This window comes from Castor canadensis, chromosome 8, assembly GCF_047511655.1.
Source record: "Castor canadensis chromosome 8, mCasCan1.hap1v2, whole genome shotgun sequence".
Lineage (NCBI taxonomy): Eukaryota > Metazoa > Chordata > Mammalia > Rodentia > Castoridae > Castor > Castor canadensis.
The window spans coordinates 78403299-78422912 of record NC_133393.1 but is presented as its reverse complement, the minus strand read 5'-3'; the positions used below and the strand labels follow the sequence as shown (position 1 = coordinate 78422912).

Below are 19614 nucleotides of genomic sequence, written 5' to 3'. Positions count from 1 at the left end.
AAATGTGATCAAATATACAACCCAGACAAGTCTATGCCTTACTACAACTTCTACATGTTTTTTATTATTAACCCACAAATGCATGTAAATACCTGTACATGACTTATTTGGAAAATTTGTTCCTTTGGGCTTTCTGACTCACTACATTAATATTTAGGGAATTTTTATCTGGTTATGCAAATCATACATGCAGCTTCTAAAGAAGTTTTACTCATTATCATAATAAATTTAAAGATCCTGGTATCCAGTTTCTACTTTTGGACAAATTCCTGTGTGGCTTAGATTGGTCTTATTCTGCTATGAATTTACTCTTCTGAACACTAATTTTGCCATTTACTTTTGACTTTCTGTTAAAAATTTGGCTTCATCTTCCCTCCTATTCATTTTACCTCTTTATTTCCTATTTTCTCCAATGTTCCCTCACACAAAATCAGAGTCTCATTGATTCAGTTAATGTACATAGGGACTTTCTTTACAGGTAAGTGGAAAAGGGAAAGTGAAATGTCAGTTATGAATGGATTTTTGTGGAGTAAAAGGGAAACACAGCTGGTTTTTATGACTCTGAGTAGGGTGGCACTTCTTCCCTACTGGATATTTTTAAAATAAATTTAGCCCCTATGGAAAAGAAGATATAGAGTGTTGAATAGTGGCCACCCCAAAAGATCTGTCCCATGCCTGAATTATCAGAACCTAAGAATGTTACCATATTTGGAAAGAGGGTCTTGGCAGATGCTTTTCCTTTAAGATAGGCTATAATTAAGTTAAGGATCTTTGGATAAGATCATCCTAGGTTATCTGGGTGGGTCTTGTATCCAATAAGGGGCCTTAGATAAGACATAGAGGAGAGACATTCATAAAGAGAAAGGCAGTGTGACCTCAGAAGCACATATAAAAGTGATGTAGTCACAGGCAAGGAACATTTGGAAACACCAACAGCTTCTAGCTTCTAATCAGAAGCAAGAAGACATACCACCAGAAGTAAATGGTTCCTCAGGCCTAGACAGAAGGTGCAGCCCTGAGAACTCCTTGTTTGAATTCTGGACTCCACAACTATGAGAGAGTAGTTTTCTTTTGTCTCTGTGAAGATTTGTTACATCCTGGAAAACTAATGCAGAAGCTTAAAGCAAGAAGCTAATGAGAACTATTTGACAGTTTGTGATTTTGTGAGTTTGGAGGGTTTGAGTAAGAAGACTGTTTGACCTACTCCACTGCTTCCTGTGCTGCAAAACTTCAGCTCCACTTAAACACTTGAAAAATGGAAATGCTGGAAGCACTCCAAATGGCCCATCTTGGCAAGGATATTGTGTTCTCATGATGGCCAAGACTCCACTGGGGCTCTTCCAAGCAGCTGAATAATCAACAGGTATGAACAGGTGTGTGTTGAGTCAGGACAGGAATAACTGGCTGAATGTATAGTGAAGACTGCAGTTGATTGTGGTTTCAAGCATATATGAGGATCCAGTATGAAAATACTCCACTGCACATGGGAGATCCAGGACATGTTCAGAGCAGAAAGTCATACTTTACCAAGGAGGGGTATTTGCAGCAAGGGTAGATGATAAGACTGGAAAGGTCAACTGGAGTCATTTAGGGTAAAAGCTGGGTTTAAAATCAGACTTGGGCTTTTGATTTTAATGACGAGATGAAGAAAGGAAGAAAAATAGGCAAGCAGCCTTGGAGTTAATGGCCTCCAAAGGGAAGCTCTTGGCCTAGTGATTGAAACAATCTAATTACAAAGGGATAGCGAGAGAATGGGCTTCTATAATGTGCCTTCTAAATGATAAAGAAAGGAATTTAAAAACTAGAAAGTAATACTGTTTTCTGTCAAGATTGCTAATAATTTTAAATTTGCTGTTTTTAGGATAAAACCAATTATAATCACTCTTGCCCATTTATATTATTTTCAGTACTATGAAAAATATAAATACATAAAATAGACATGTTTTTGGTAGGTATTTATAATACTCCCTCAGTTAAACAGTATATCTAATAGGAATAACTTAGCAAAACTAACACATAATTTCTTTAAAAAAATTACCTAGAATTAAAAGTGACTTTGCTGTTAGTCCTCCAGATGTGGTGGGATATTTTAACACATACCAACCAGGACAGGATTTAAAAACAAGCTTTCTTTCCCTGGCATTCTTCCCAGCTCTGATTTTAAAACAAGTAGGCTACAGCATCATTACCACTACAGCGTCGTTACCACTAGAACTCCAAGACTGCCCACATCCACAAAAGGCCCACACTCAGAATATTTCTTCTTCCTCCCTCTTGTTTGTTCTTATCTACCATTTGTGAACATAAATATGCTTCTTCTTTTTATTGACATTTTGTGACTTAGGATAGTGTAGCATGATATCTTGCAAATTGAAGACTTAATAAATACTCATAAAAGTATATTAAATAAAACACAAGTACAAAAATTTGCATTTATTTAGAGTAAATAATGTTTTCATGCAAGAAGGACTGCCTTATGTATAGCAATCACATTAGTGTCTCCCTTATCCCTAAATCAGGTGATCTACTGGCAAAAGAGATGGGAGGCTCTCCTTTATCCTGCCCCATCACAAAATATCCAGTGCTGTATAACTCTTAGATCTGTATTCAATCTGTAGTTACCTTGCTCTGCCTAGAGTGAGGGATAGTCCTCTTCTCTATCCTCTTAAACCCTCTCCCATTCTCTTCAATTTTGAGTTGATCCTTTCTGATTTTTCTCCTCCATTGCTACTGTGCACACTTGTTTTAACACGGTTTTACCTCTAATACATATTTTTATTCGTCTTATTCTGAGCCCTAAATGTCCCTCTTTTTTGTTTTTATTCTAAAGCCAGTCACATGGATTGGTTAGGAACAGCAATCAATTTCCCAGCAGAAATCAGTCTTGTTTTGGAAGCAAATTTATGTTCCAAGCCAAGTGGACAAGAATGGCCAGGAAAAGAGAGACTGTGTCCTCTCTCTTCAGCTCAGTTCCCTTCAACCTGCATGCTATTCCTGTGTGTGAGAAAGAGAGTAGAGCATTTGTCCACTAGAGGTAAATCCTAGGAATCAGAACTTGGGTCATAAGTACATGGTTTTAACTGGGTCAGTTCTGAATCAGGCCACTTTTAATAGATAATCTCAGCACTGATAATTGTACAGGAATTGCATAATGCATGTCAGAGGAACCTGTCAGTAAAAAAATTAAAATGGCATGTCTATTATAACTGGATAGGTATTTAAGTGGCCTCATGATTACTAGGAAGATAGATGCTCTACCCCTTGAGCCGTGTGCAGAGCCCCATGGTTTTACTTTTGAGTATAAATTCAAGCAAATAAATAAATAATTATAGAGAGGAAGGAAGGAAGGAAGGAAAGAAGGAAGGAAGAAAGGAAGCCAAAGTCTTTACTTTAGTACTTAGGCCAAAGACCATTTTAAGAGTTTTTACTTTAGCAACTATCCGTAAGCATTAATCCACAGATCTATTTGCCCATAAATACTTCAAGGCCATAAGATCCAGGGTAAAGTTTTTGACTATTCTTTGAGGAAAAGAGAAGCAAGCCTCAAGGATAAGCTAAGGCCAATAACTCATAGTAATTGTCCCAAACAACACTGTGGTGTTTGGCCTTCAGAACACACTGACTGAGTGAGTGAATTAAGAAATAGCTAGAATCACTTCAGGACTGAAAAACAGTGTTTCAAGAATAACCCCAGCCACCGTAATCTCCTCTGCTCTAGATTTTGCAAGCTGCCTTAGTGAATCTTGTATTTACTTAAGGTATAAATTCACTCTGAATCTTTACAATCTTCCATCTCAATCTAAACCCCAAATACTTGAAGTTACCACTCAAGAGGTTCTAGTTAAAATATCAGGGCTGTGTTTGAGACTGGAAATGGACACTTAAAGACTTCTCACTGGCTCCAACACAGCTTCTCAGATTTGTCTACAGTCCCTAAACCCAATCCAGAGATTGATGACCTGTCAAATGCAGGCAGAGCCATAGTTTGTGGTACAGTTCCTTGAAGCAAAAGCCAAGCAAACTGTGATTTGGCATTCCAGCAGGTGTGATTCATTGATCCTTGTCTAAGAGAGATTTGAATATAGCCTCATAAAATTCCAGAAATTCATGTTTGAAATGAGAACTACAAAAAGTGAAGCCACAGAAAGACAAAAAGAAGGTAGAGAAGGAAGGAAGGAAAGAAAGAAGGGAGAGAGAGAGGGAAAGAGGAAGGAAGGGAAGAAGGAAATAAGCCAAAACTCCCAATAAGCCCTGGGAGTTTTCATTTTTAATCTATCAATTTGGTAAAGACTTAAAAAAGATAACACTAAATACTAAATAAAGATATGGCAGAAGAGATACTCATACACTAGTTGTGGGAATGTTAACTGGTTCAATCTTTCTGGTTCATGAGTTTTCTGAGTTCATGAGTTATGTAGAATAACTCATGGGCTTAAGCTGTTTACATTCACTAATGTGAAGTCTAGAGACATGTTTATGTGCAAATATGTTAACTGATAAAGATTTGTAACATTCAATTTAGCCTTCCATATGAAACAACTATAAAGATAAATATGTTTTCTTCTCCATTTTAGAGAACCTATCCCAGGTTCTCTTAACTACTTCTCAGAGCGTGATTTCCAGGACTTGTTATGTTCTGGCCAACACACACACACACTCTCAATCACTATTAGTATTCAATATATTTTGGGCTTTAAAAGTAGCAGCCTAGAATCTACCATGATATTCTCAATAAGACCTGAGCCTCATGTAGAAATCTGAGAACATTATCAAACTATCTGGTGTCTGCTCTCTAAAAAAGTCCAAGAGAACTACTATTTGTAGTAGATTATTTTAAATACATATACTCTTTTTTTTAATCTCATCATTCCAAAATTAAATTCAAAGTTTGGATCACTGAAAACTGATCTATTTGGTAAATATTTACTTAATATATTGAATTATTACCTTCATAAAACTATTTAATCCTGTATTTTCATTTTTTATTGGACACTACTTTCAGCAAAAAACACATTTGTTGCAAAAAATATTTTTCACTTCTGCTGAGGATGCAGCTGCAAGAGAACTTCTACTTTGTGCACTAGCAAAAAGAACACAGATAACCTACAAAACACTCATTCTTCAAAGTTCATTATTGCTGAATTTGTGAAGAAACACTGTGGAATAAATCTCATTGTTGGCACAGCTGTTGAGAAAAGACCAGGTAGTTATAGATTTTGGGTCAACTTAAACAATCTAACGTACATGTCAAGGAAGACCAACCAGAAGAGTGGGGAGAAGGTCTATTTGAAGAGGTAATAGTTGGGAACTTTCCAAGTTGAGGAAATATCAACCTGAGGATATGAGAAGTCAGTAAGTCTCCATCTGGGTAGATACATTTTGGTCAAGATGAAAGGCAAATACATAGAGAAATTTTGAAAGCAGTCAGAGAAAATGGACACATTAAGTACAGATTCTGAGGGACAATTTTCTGTATGCATATATTCATACATATGTGCATTTTGTTTATATAATATGTATCATATATCATTGTACTTCTGTGTCTATAAGACACTGAAATGTAATGTATTAAAAATAGCTGTACAAAGGGAGCTGGGGGAACATGTTACGAACTGACACCAGATGGTAACTCAAATCCACATAAATAAATGAGGAGGACCAAAAACTGGAATAAAAAAGTTAATAAAACACACAGTATAAATACATATACTTGTTTGTCTCTCTTCCCTCCCTTATCTTCAAGAGACATAAAATTATAGATAGTAATATTTGTATTAAGATATATGGATGTATATATATATACATGTACAACAGTGCAAAAATGGGGGAAGAGGAAATAGAGATATCTAGAAGAAGTATTTCCATATTTCACTGAATTTAAGTTAAAAAAATGAAATCTATTCTGATAAATTCAGATATATTTAGTAAGCCCTATTGAAATAATTAAGTGTATACATACGCCTTCAATATATACACAATGAGTATCATTAAAGAAATTAAAACGTTACACTAGAAAACGTGTTCTTAGGTGAAAAGAAAACAGCAAAGAAGGAACAGAGGAACAAGACAGTGAAACAGCTGGAAAGCAAATATGTTTTGGCAGCTATAAATCCAACTGTATCAATAATAACATTAAATGTAACAGATTAAAGATTCAATCAAAAGCAGAGATGATCAAACTGGGTAAAAACTAAGATCTAGCTATGGACTGTCAATAGAAAACATCTCAAATTCAAAGACACAAATAAAAGTTAAAAGAAGAATTGGGAATGTTAAACCTTGCAATATCTGAAATGCTCTATTTAAAACACAGCTCCACCTCCCTATCCTTATGTTCTGTTGTTTCTGTTTAGCACTCATCACATGACTTACTATATTCTTCGAATATTTGTTTATTGGCATCTCTCCTACTAGAAAGTGAGCTTCTTAAAGGCAGGGTTTTTATGTATTTTTCTTTATATTGTTTAGTTGTATTTTCAGCATGCAGATCAGGCTTTGACACATAGTAGGAGTTAATGAATGTCCATCTATTGACTGAGCCCTATGAGGCTGCTCAAAGTACTGCAAGTGAAACACCTGAACAGTGAACACACAGTTTACATCCTTACGGAACTTTATTTCTGGTGAATTTTTTTAAATGAGAAGCCTTATCTTATTAAGCAACATAATAAGTATACATAAGTAATTAATGAAACTGTCTACAAATAGCTATTAATGGCATTTGCCCAAAAACTCCTTAATGATTATTTTTGCCAATAAATCTTAGTGTTGCATGTAGTCCCAGTAAGAAATCCAAAAAGCCTGTGATTGCTTTTCCATTATAAATTTAGATGCACTGTTTTTCTGCTATAGCTTTAAAATGTTTCAATGATTAAATTCTGTACAGCTGTCTTCATTATTAAATGTAATAAAGAAAACATTTCGAATTTTTGTTTTGAAAACATAAATGCTTTAAGAAAGCAATCATTTCAAAATAATTAAATTCTTAAAAAACCATGTTTTTATTTTTCATTAAGCATTTCATATTGAACCATGAACAGACAAGCAACACTCACCTGTTTTTGCATCTTTCCAGTCATCTGAGAGAATGGTCCTGCTCTGTATAGTATATTTAGAGATAGGACTATGATTGTCTGAGCCACGGCTCCAGGTAAGTGCCACAGAAGTAGCTCTAATGTCTTCTATTCTCAGACCACCTGGAGGACCTGGGGGTCCTGGAATGAAAATTTGGGCAAGAAATCAATAAATCTCAACTAGCAAATTATACACAATTAGAATATAAAAATTTCCTTGTTTCAATTAATTTAAACATTTGTACAGTATACTTAGTGTTGTTGAATTTCTTTTCACTATAGACCATAAGCAGTGATAATAATATCATTTGTTCATTTGTGGTTTTCACTGAATTATCTAATTTCTCTCTCTCTCTCTCTCTCAGTACTGGGAGTTTGAACTCAGGGCTTTGAGCTTGCTATATGAAAACATTTGGTCAAAGTTTCCATCCTGATTCTCCAAAAATGGAATAAATTTTTTCTTATAACCTTTTATATATATCCTTTACCCTAATGATAATGTAGGTAATCTATTTTACTTGGAATGGAAATTTCTGGGAATCATTTTCTGTATCATTTTGGGTAGTAAAATTTCATGTTTTATTAAATAAAAATAAATCATGTTAAAAGAAACATTTGTGCTTATATAAAATATAGAAAGCAGAGTCAGCTCAGAGATAATACCAGCAATGTGCTGAGAACATCACATCATACTTCATAGCATTTTAGAACATGAGAATTATTATCGCAGAACATAAAGTTAAAACAGGTTTTCATGGATGCTTCCTAATTCAACAACAATGTTATTTATTTGTTCTCTAACCTGAGAGCACTTTGCCGAGTAGTAGACGTGAAAAGATAAACGAGACACAGCTTTTGGGTTTTGAATAGCTCATTGTCTTGAAAAGAGTGACAAATAACTGTAATAAAAGTAGTAAATGCCATAATGGTAGGCAAGATGCTTCTATTTTACATCTTGATTTCTCCCTTTTAAAAATGACTGGGGAAAATACTTTATGTGATAAATGTCATCCATTGCTTATAACGTTAAAGATGTCTCCTAGCATAGACATTTGAGGAAATGCCATCACTTGTTTTTGTTGCACCAGAAAGGAGTCCATACCCAACTGAATTAGGCATATTAAATGTAAAAATTAATCAACAACTTGGTCAAGTAACACCTTCATTTTTTTAAAGTACTAAAGAAGATATTTGTTTTGATCTTTTAACTGAAAATAAATAACTGCATAATTTTATATCAGATTGATTGCTTAGCCTGGATGGCTTTTTGTTTTTGCAGTAGCATGAGCAATACTCCACACCTTTACTAGTTGCTTTGTGATTGGCCCCAAAGAGGAAGAATATTTGTTGGTCAAAAACCATATTATCACTGATATAAAGCAACACGAGACATACCTTATTGGTGGCAGTGAATTTTATTATTTAGAAATATATCACATATGAACATAATAAAGGTAAATAAACATAAATTTATCATCAATAATAGTGTGCTTACACTTCTTCATGTTAAATAATTTAAAACAGGCACATAAATAGCATAGGGTACATTTGATATTCAGAAAGAACATGTTGCATTTTTTCATGTGTAAAAAAATCACATTGAAATATAGTGTACATTGTTCATCAGTACCAAGAATCCATTACTTCACATAAAACATCATCCCAAGTCCAATACTGAGTGGAATACATTAGAGTATTTTAATAATTAGAGATTAAAAATAAAATAATTTTAAAAGGAAGATAAACTTTTATAATGCATGCATTCAGACACATTCTGAACATAAAGTTATGGCATTCAGAAAATGTTAAATGGAATTTAAGACAAATTGCCGTAGGTGAGTCCTTAACCACTCTAGTATAAATCATTTCCTGCTGTTATTTGCTGAAGTTCTTAAAGTTTCAAATCAATATTTCACAAAGATCACATTAAAGCTACATGTGCAGTACATTTGTTGGAACACTGCATGTATGCATAGTAATTTTATTCAGTTGTCCATTCAATAATATATTATTGAGAATAATACTCTAATTATATCTATCATTTTTCTGTGATGTATGACTTGCCTATAGTGGGTTGTTAAGAGATTATTTGTTTATATTATAAGAGAATTTATAGCTATTGAGCTTCAGAAAATTCTACACATATATGGTCATCTACGATACATTCCTGATTCTCACCCTTGCCTTGAAATGTGATGTCATAAGAAGGTGGAATTGAGGGAACAAATGGAAAGGGGCGGCTAGTATCCTCAGAACCCTGTGTGGCAATAATGTTTCCTTTGATATAGATTTTTCTATCTCGTAGTAATTGCCTACAAATATTTCCCAGAAAATACCTGAGAAACAATACTATCAAAAAGCAGAATTTGAGAGTTAAAATAGGCTTGGCCTCAAATTCTGCACCCTAATTTACCTTGGTCAAGCTTCTTAAAATTACTAAATTCTCATTTTCTCATTCATAAAAATACAAATAATATATTGATCACATTGGATTGTTGTCATGATGAAAGTAACATTGTTATAAAACGTAGTGTTAGGCCTTGTCCTAGTAAGCCCTACGTAATCTTTAGCTATTAACAGTATTACTATCACTACCCTATAAAAGCTTTCTAGTTAACTGAAACAGTAATTATTAGTACTTATTAATCACTGTCAGGGATCTGCTTTCCAGATTGTTCATTTATCATTTGTCACTTAAAAGAAAGTTGAGATCTCATAAAGTTAAGTATTTCCAGATGGATTTGGTGGAGGTGAGAAAAAGTCCAGAATGTGAGGATCCTCTACTGTATGCCAAAGACTCAGGGTGAAGCAAAACAGAATACTGACACCAAAGACAAGCATAAGTGGCCTGAGTTCAACACATCCCACCCTGCCTGCCTCCCAGAGGAAGGGTTCCAAGCAGCTCTACTGGATGATACTTGTTCAGGTTTTTGTTCAGAACGGTGGGATAAGCACTGCGATGGAAAATACAATAACAAAGCTACTGGTTTTTCAGCACAATGGAAGGCACTTATAAACTCTTCTTTTATTAATAGTAAATAAATAAATAATTTTAAATTTTATTAATGTTATTCTTTACTGAAATTTATTAATGTCTTTAGAAAAAAACCTATGTATGAATAAAACACAAATGTGACTTTCACTCACTTCTCATTCATGCATGAAGTAATTAGAAAGAAAAATGAGCAGAAATACAGTTAGTTATCAACTGTCATTTTTCCTTCAGAAATGTAGTACCATTCAATGGGAAAAGTTAATTAGGAAAACATGTGTTCCAAATGATTGTCCACACATTATAAGCTGTCCATATAGTCTCAACAATCCAGACTCATTTTTGACAAATCAAATGGAACAGAAGATTCAAATTTCAGATGCTCCAAGATTAAACAGGTTATAGAGCAGCTGTGAATATACTCTACACATCATCTAAGTTGGTGACATCACTGAGCAGTAGCCCCAATGTACTCTCTCTTTCTTAAGTAACCATAGGTGGAGTCCTAGATCACTGTTGTTCAAATGACTCTCCCCACCCCCAAACCACTGTTTTTTTTGGGACACCTCACCACATGGCACACTCTACTAATATCAGCTTTGCAGATCCCAAACTGGTGTTAAGTAAGAAAGACATGCCTGTGTCATTTTCTTCTCAACTGGGAATTCCCAAGCAAGTAAGTAATTAAAAGCAAAACACCACATAAAATATCCTATTGCTCATTGTTTATTTTTACTAAAATGATGAATTTCAGTGAAGAATTTGAGGATGCTAAGGAAACAAAAAATTCAGAATTATTTTTACTTTTTAAATAAAATGATCGTTCTCTGGGCAAGTGACTTCTTCACCAAAATAAGTCAGTTAAAGTCATTTTGTTACTATAGAACTGATCTTTCCCTGAAAATCAGTCATAACAATGACTATTTTAATTCTGTAAAATGCAAGTCTATGTTGTGTGGTCTTGTTAATGTTTGAAGCTGTATTAAGTTGAAGCTGAGTATTAAATATCTCTACCATGTAATAGGATAGTTTTCTTAACTTCTGACATTAATAAATGTGAACTTAGATCCTAATTAGATGTGAGATTGAGGTGAAAAGATGTCAATAAGTCTCCTTTTATAATTTTATTCCTTCTTTCCCAAACTATGCTCCTATCTGTTCTTGGTGGAATAATTTCAGATATGGACAATGAAGGAAAATACCAACAATGATGACTCACTCACATGTCTCCATGGATATTTAGAAATACTTGAAAACCCTCAAATTAATTTTAAACATATTCAAATGGAAATCGATGTAGATTACAGTCCAAATTCAAAGATAGTTCCTTCTGTGATGCCAACTGAGACAAGAAAGCATAAAAATGCAAATATGTAACATATTGAGGCAGAGACATTTATTCCTTGAAAATGAAAAATTATTTTTAAAATAAAACCATATATGTGTAATGATTTAAGAATCATTTCCATATCCCTCAAAGCTTTCCTGAGTCTTCCAACCACAGATAGAGTAGCTGGAATCACCAAATGAAAGGCCTAAATTGTATCTCATACCTAAATATAAAACTGTCTAAGAAGAACAAAATTATTTCTTGTGAAGAGACAAGACTTTTAAATGTCTCTCTTTGACCAAAGGAGGAAAACAAAAGCATTTTCAAGCAATGAGACTTAAGGAGTCCCGGAAAGCATTATATAAGCTTCAGTGTTAATTTCCTATTTCAATTCCCCAGTCATCCCAAATCATTCTTAACCTTTCTCTCAAATGAATAGAAGGCTGGTGGCAGGAGTTAATAACATTTCATGTGAATGCATGCTGTTCATCGCTTAGCCATCTTCATGTAGATCTTGTTACTGAGGTACAGGTAAGGTCCAATCCATGGAGTTATTCCAAGACCCTTCAAGGCCATGGTTAGTCTTCATTTGATTACTGCTGCTTTTCATCCTTTTCCTGCCAAAGAATATGAACGGCACTAGGATGTAAGAAGCTGCTGCCTGTTGCCCCTGGTAGCCTAATGTAGATGGTGGATTTGACAGCAACATGTTCATTATCTGCTTGAATAAATCAAATAGTCCATTCACTGGCAACACTCCTGTGTTACACTTTACCAGTTCTCCATATTCTTTTAGATAATGAGCTAACTTCTGAGTTACATAATTTCAAAAAAAAGGGGTGGGGGCAGGAAAACACAGTTATCACTTGGCCAGAATATGATGTACTATATTAGTTAGCTAGGCATTGTTTTCAGGTGTTAGTGAAGCTATATAATTTTGTTTTTTAAAATCTTTCTACCCAAAGTAAGTTTAGAAGCTTCAAGTGGGGAAGCACCCTCTAAGAACTAGGTTGCCAGGAAAAAAAGTGCAGAAGTTACAAGATTGAGTTAATTAGTCAAATCTAATATAAAATGCTAATAGTGAAAAAAAAATAAGGCTTTCACACAAATGGTGAGTGTCAGCGATCACCAGGTTGGAGGCAGGCTGGCACAGACGGGGAGAAAGGGATCCACCATGTTTTTCTCTCCATCTTTTCTGTTTTTACCTGCAAGAGGAAAGATCAATGCTGAAGGGGAAGTTCAGATGTCCAGTACTGGGCAGGAAGCCATGGACTTTAGGGATTCGTCATGTTTCCTTAGTAGGCAAGTTGACATCATGAATAAAGAGACTTGTTTTCTCCCAGACTCTGAGGATGGGGATCTAGAGAGAATGCTAAAGTAAGGAGTGCTGCCCCAGTTGAACCCCTCTCTCTCTTAAACAGTGACTGAATCTCTAAAGAATAAGCATCTACTGGAGTCTCTCCGCAACAAGCAACAAACAGCAACAACAAAACTCCTGGACCCTTTGTAAATTTCATCACTCATAATACAAAAGTCTATCTACTAATGCACATACAAAGGACAGATTAAACAATAATTCTCAAAAGTTAATCAGTGGTTGATGCTGGATGTCTTGAAAGTTTGTCTCTTACATACTATTTTATTTTGTCTCTAGTACATAAATAGCAAATGGGAAGGAATTAAAGGAAAATGTTTATAAAAAATTGCCATAGGTAATGTGTTAACTATAATGCTAGTATTTTAGTATTTTCTTTCATAAATCTGGAATTTGAGGCTTCTAGGAATTAACTGAGTAGCCTAAGACCTTAGGTTGTTAAATACATACAGTGAATATCTCATCTATATATGTCTAATAACAAAAATCATAGCCTTTTCTACCCATCACACCATGAAGATCTTTTAACAATTGGATGCTAAATAATGTTGCTATGTTATTATAGAAAATAATGTATTTGATGATCATTCATCTCTTTCCACTTACCCATAACTAAGAATAGCTTGGGTGTTAAAATTAGGCCACCTTATAGCCACTATTATCCCCTGGTGCTAGTTATTTAAATAGAAGAAATTGTATCTAGGAAAACTCACTGACAGCTTGTTGCAAATATAACCCTTATGATAAGTGATAAATAGTAATATGATAAATAGTAATGACAATAGCACTATGATAAATAGTAACAAAGGTCACAGAACTCATTTGGCACTCTGAGCATATGAAATTATAAGCTCTTTAGATAAAAATTGAAATTGCTAATTTTAGATATATTCCTTTTTTTCTTTTAAATAGGGCTTTATAAACGTTTGCTATATTATCAGCACTTGTGTCTCTGTGATCTGAAGTGAAGTTATGAGTTTGGAGAGAGGGGACTGTGACCAGTCACATAGCAAGCATCCAGAGGTACTCTAAAGTGGGGTGCTCGGGTGATCACCCAAATCATTTAAGCCCCAGGCATTACAGAAATCTGACATAGTCTTTTCAATTACAGTCCCTCGAATCTGGAGAAATTCTCAGGGGTGTATGAAGAGTGTATGAAGAGTATACTGAGTCATTACCAGGAGCTGATCTCAGAAGTGTGCTCTTCAGTGCCACAGCCCCTAAATATTCAATGACATTCACACAGAGGATTCCTATATACTACCATGACACAGACAATTTGCCACTAATAATGTTAACAATTTAGAAGTTTGTATATTTATTTTTATTTTTAAGTGATATATAAAAATTGTACATATTTATGGGGAACTGTGTGATGTATGTATGTAATACACATATACACCAGCTGTCTACACTGTGTGATGTTCAAATCAAGGTAAACATGCATCTCCTCAAACATTTTCAATTTCTTTATGGTGAAAACATTCAGAATCCTTTCTTCTAACTTCATTAAAAATACACAGTATATAATTGATATCTATAGTTATGTTACCATATAATAAAATACCTCAGCTTCTTTCTTCTTATCTAACTATATTGTACCTGTTAATCAACCTTCCGCTGTGCATCCCCTCAGCCCACTCTCCCTGGCCTCTGGTAACCAATCTCTCAACTTCTATGAGATCAACTTTATTAGATTCCAGATATGAGTGAAATCATGTGGTACTTGTTTTTCTGTGCCTGGCTCATTCCATTTAAAATAATGACCTCCAGTCCCAAACGTGCTGTTACAAATGACAGAATTTTAGTCCTTTTATGGATAAATATGTACATTACTTTTTCTAAAAATTAAAGTGAATCAAAGGTATGTCTGCATTGTGCATTTTTCAGTAACAAAGCCAAGGAAGGTACTTTTGTCCTCTTTTGTTTATTGAAGGGAGCTGGAAAGAGATATTAACGAAACAAATTTTAAATACTCTAATATTGTTTTCTATTGTCTAACATGGAATTATCAATGACTGAATATTTTAGGGGAAAGAGCTAATTAATTTAATAAACTAAACATGTGCCACAGGGATTGTGATGTAAAACAAAAAATTACATGGTTTGGTCTTGGTATTTGGGGAAGTGATACATGAGGAAGAGAAATGTGAATTCAGGGAGTTAAATTTGGAGCATCGATACCTGATTGTGTTCTGTTTTTTATAATGTGTTATCTGAAGAATTATTAAAAGGTTTTCTTTGCCAATGAAATGAGATTAACAGTGTACCACCACCGTACAGCAACTTTGTTAGGATGACAGGTAAAATGCATATGAAGGTCCTATGGCTATAGACATCGTAATAAGACATTTTAATAGTTCGAATGAACTATTTTAAACTGTATGAATTATGTGTTGTGAAAAATCAGCAGGAAAACACACAAAATTTCCAAATAACTATGATTAGGCCAAGCAATGCATTAAAACCATCTACTGTAATTTATTTACTGTTTTGCTATTATCATTGCAACCATGTGAAATTAACCAGCTAAAAAAAATGTTTCAGTTACTATAGCTTTCCCTCATTAATACACCAACCAGAAATATACCATGGGTAAAACTAAAACCAAAAAATCTGCTATTTGTGACTTTTTATAGAATAAACATTTCTAAGCAAAGAGGAAAATACTGTTTTTGTATTTTGGTTTCCTTTTTGGTGGAGGTTCTAAAATGTCAACTCAGGGCCTTGTGCTTGCTTAGGCAGGTGCTTTTCCATCTGAACCAAACCTCCATCTCTTTTTTGCTTTTCTAGCTTATTTTTTAGATAGGGTCTCACATTGCTTAGGCTGGCCTCAGACCACAATCCTCCTATCTATGGCTTCCTGCATAGGTGGGACCACAGATGCATGCCACATACCAGGCTAGTTGGTTAAGATGGCTTCTCACTCTTTTTGCCCACACTGACCTCACACTGTTATCCTCCCAATATCCATTTCCCACATGGCTGGGATTACAGGCATGAACCACCATTGCTAGCCAGGACTAGCATTTAAATTTTCCACATTCATTATTTTATCTCATTAAACATACTTGAATTAGTGTTTAGTTGTATTGTGTTACAAATATCAATCTGCATTGCTCTTTTGCTAAGGAGCTGTGTGATCTTAGGCAAGTGACTGAGCCTCCTAGGACTCAGTTTCCTCAAATGTAGAATGGAGATTAAAAACAGTGCTTGTTTCTGCTAAATAGTGTCTTCAATAAGTGTTATAGGTCCTCATATAAAAACATGATATATGAGGACTGGAGGTGTGGCTCAAGCAGTAGAGCACCTGCTTTGCAAGCAGAAAGTCCTAAGTTCAAACCCCAGTCCTGCCAAAAAAAGAAACCCAACATGATATATGATATATAATATGCATTTCACTATAATATATTGTATGATTATAAAATTTATTGTCCTATATGAAATTATGCTATTATATATTTGTTTTATGTTATAGTCATAAGGGACATCTTTGCAGCATAAATATTAGAGTTGCAAAAGTATATTTTGTCAACATAAATCAAAATTATTTTCAAAATATGAAATATGTGCCATCGATTCACATATAAGGACTTTTGGATATCACCTGCTTTCAAAAAATGGCATCATTCTCAGCTTAATTTGGCATAATTGCCTACAAATACACACTGGTGCATAAACCTACATTGGAGTATTGCAGTGGAGAATCTAAAAGCTCACAGTGCCTCCTAAATTCTGCAATACTTTCCCACTTTCTCCTGGAATCACAGAAAGAAGCTATAAGGTTGCCAATTATTTTTAAAACAAGCTATGGATACAAACCAATGGTGAGAAAGAAGAAATCCCAGTTTTCTACATGCTGACCACTTTGATCATAAGATAAGGAGAGTCAGAAGTAATTGATTTACATTCAACTTACATTGGGAAATAAAATTTCAAATCACTGATGTATTTAAAATTCTAATAGTAATTGAAAAAGCTGTATTTTTGCTGGAGTTTTTTTAAAACTAGAACTGCTAAGTTCTTACCTTGAAACAATCGGCCCGGCCATTTTCTAAATTCTGCACTTATTATAACCAGATATGTATTTCAGCTCCATATTTCAGCTTCAGCATGCAACAATTATGGAGAACTGGCCCTAATCGCTTTTCTTTGACCGCAGTTTGTTGATTCTCAGAAGAAAGGGGATGCCTATTCTCTGGGAAGGCTTTGCTGTTAATAGCTGGATCTCTGCGGTTTAGTGCAGAATGGGGTTAGAATGCCTCTCAGAATGGCGCCCAGTCTGTCCTTGTTCCAGCGACTGTGGGCCACACAGACCATTTTACTGTCTCGGTCCTGCAAGGCTCATGAAACAGAAGCTTTAGTCTGTCTCTGTGGCAAGATTTCCTTGGCCAAAGCAAGTGGAAAGCACAGGCTATTATCCAAATATCTGAGGGGAATGAGTGTTTTTCTGCCCCAAATACTTGAAATGCTACCTCTTTAATTTCACTAAAATGGTCTGGACACCAACCTTGCTGCCTATATGTTTATCTGGATCTGTTCCCATGTTTATGTGTGTGTAATGGGGAGGAATGTGTGTGCATGTGGTGAGTGTGGTGAGGTGTGTGTGTGTGTGTGATTGTGTGTGTTAAGGTGTGTATATTTGCATGCTTACTTTGGCATGTAATCATATGACCATTGAATCAATTAAAGTTCCTTTGAATTAATTTCAGTGTGGCATGCTTCAATAATAACTTTGAGTATAATTCCACAAGTGCTTAGTTAATGATAATAATAATACTAATAATTTGAAAATAGGGATTCTTGAACCCAATATGGATATTAATGCCAGATACCACATAAATCTAAATTCTAATTTAGCACCAAGAGTTCCACAAGCTATTAACAGATTCTGTGTTCTCTTGCCTTCAGTACTATCTAAGTCTTTGAGTTAGTCATACACCAACCTAAATAATCCAAGAGTTGATTATTAACCTTTTCTTAATGATTCTTTGGATTCACTTTTTAATTTAATTTTTAAAATTAAATAACTTTTCTTTAACCTGTACAAGACAATGGGAAGAAAAGAGAAAGGGACAGAAACTTAAATCAGAAAATTTTACTACCTAGTAGCAATGATTCAAGAACAAATTTGACAATCTTTCTGACATGGTGAGTTTTAAAAAACAAGTATAAATTTTACTTATTGATACTTTGTTAGAAGGTTAGGATCTGGACTGAAATCTTTAGGTGACTCTGTGCCACCTAATAAATCAGTGATACAGGGGAAGACATTTTCTGTTAGAGTTCAAGTTTGTAAAATGAAGGGATGGGAATTGACTATATAACCTCTAGGATTGATTCTATTCTATATTTGCTAAAGAAAGTAATTTTTCTAGACCAACATCTCCAAGTAAATGCATCAAAAATAATTTTGCTTGAGCAGTGAAGACTGAATACAAACTCTGCTAATGTAGAACAGCTAGAAGTAACAAATACTAAAGAGCATTTTCCGTAAAACTTTTAGCCAACCATTTCTAATAATTTAAAGTACAGAAGTATTATTCAGACTAAAAACGTTCTCAACAGCTTCCACTGGGTTATTTGATTCACGTACTTTACCTTAGCTTATACAACAAAGAGCTTAAAAGTGGTTTAGTCATCAACCAAAATGAACTTTTTAAGAAAGAATCTGGTAACCGTGTCATTAGGCCAAGTAATAAAAATTTCAGTAGATTACAGCAAATAAAGATGATATCTACTTTGTACAACTTGTATTTCTCTCCATTCTGAAACTATATATTTTACCTTAGAAATAAAGTACAAAGCAACACACACACACACACAATGTTGCTTCTGAATAAAAATCCACATAAGACAAAATGAACATAAGCTTCTAATATAACAATATAAGCAACACAAACATATTTTGGGGAGAAGTTGATTTACATAATTTCCATATTGTCTGCTTTAGCTTCAGCTACTCTTTTCCAAAATGTTTTCAAATTCCATAGAGCATTTGTTGTGATTAAGAATCAGATCAAAAGAACCATTTTAGATGATAAAGTCTTTTTTCCTTTTATTCGTTCATTTATTGAAACCCCAGACTTGAATTAAGAAATATATTTTAATATGATATATAAAGGAAGGTACCTGAACAGTATAATCCCAATTTCATTTTTGCTTTGGAAACTGTAATGACAGATATGTTGCTCACCCTTGTTTCAGGAAAGTGTTCTAATAGCTAGTACCATTGCCATGGTACTTATAGTACAGCAGGAAAATGAGAACACATACAAATTAAAACCCAATTTTTTGCCTTTGTGACCTAATTTTATGGTCCGTTTTTGAATGTTGTCCAAAAGTGTACTCATGATTGAGAACTTAGATTTGACAAACTGCTCTATGTTTTCACAAATGCTACTAAATAAATCTTGAAAAACCTTTGCCTCTAAGTGACACTTTCTTAACTGAGGAGTTTTAAGTCCTCCCAAAACATCTTTTGCTTGTGATCATTCACACAGTCTGCTCTCAAGACTTTGAACAGTCAGTTGATGGAGCAAACTGAAATACACATTTATGGAACTGTTCGTGGTCTGAATCTTAAATGTCCCCCAAAGGCCCAAATGCTAAGGGCTTGGTTGCCAGGTTCTGGGGCCATAGGAAAGTAATGGAACCCTTTTGAAGTGGAACCTGGTGGAAGGAAGTTAGGTCATTGGGACATGACCTTGAAAGCAATACTGGGACTCCCCTCTAGTCTCTAGTCTCTCCCTTTGCTTCCTGGTTGCCTCATTGCAGGTTTTCTTCACTACTTGCCCCCTTCCCTGCTGTTCTGGCTCACCACAGGCTCCAAGACAAAGGAGCC

General features: G+C 34.6%; 1 protein-coding gene across 5 annotated transcripts in view; it reads right to left on the bottom strand.

The window, feature by feature from the left end:
* The window catches only part of Cntn1 (contactin 1), a 355859-nt gene that overhangs the window by 58906 nt on the left and 277339 nt on the right, over nt 1–19614 (bottom strand). For 4 of the 5 annotated variants that reach the window (XM_074083135.1, XM_074083139.1, XM_074083138.1 and 1 more), the window contains one exon: nt 7056–7214. In XM_074083135.1, coding sequence (XP_073939236.1) covers nt 7056–7214 — 159 coding nt within the window. Of the gene's footprint in view, nt 1–7055; nt 7215–10000; nt 12601–19614 lie in introns of those variants that run through there. The other variant, XM_074083140.1, reaches the window with a different exon arrangement.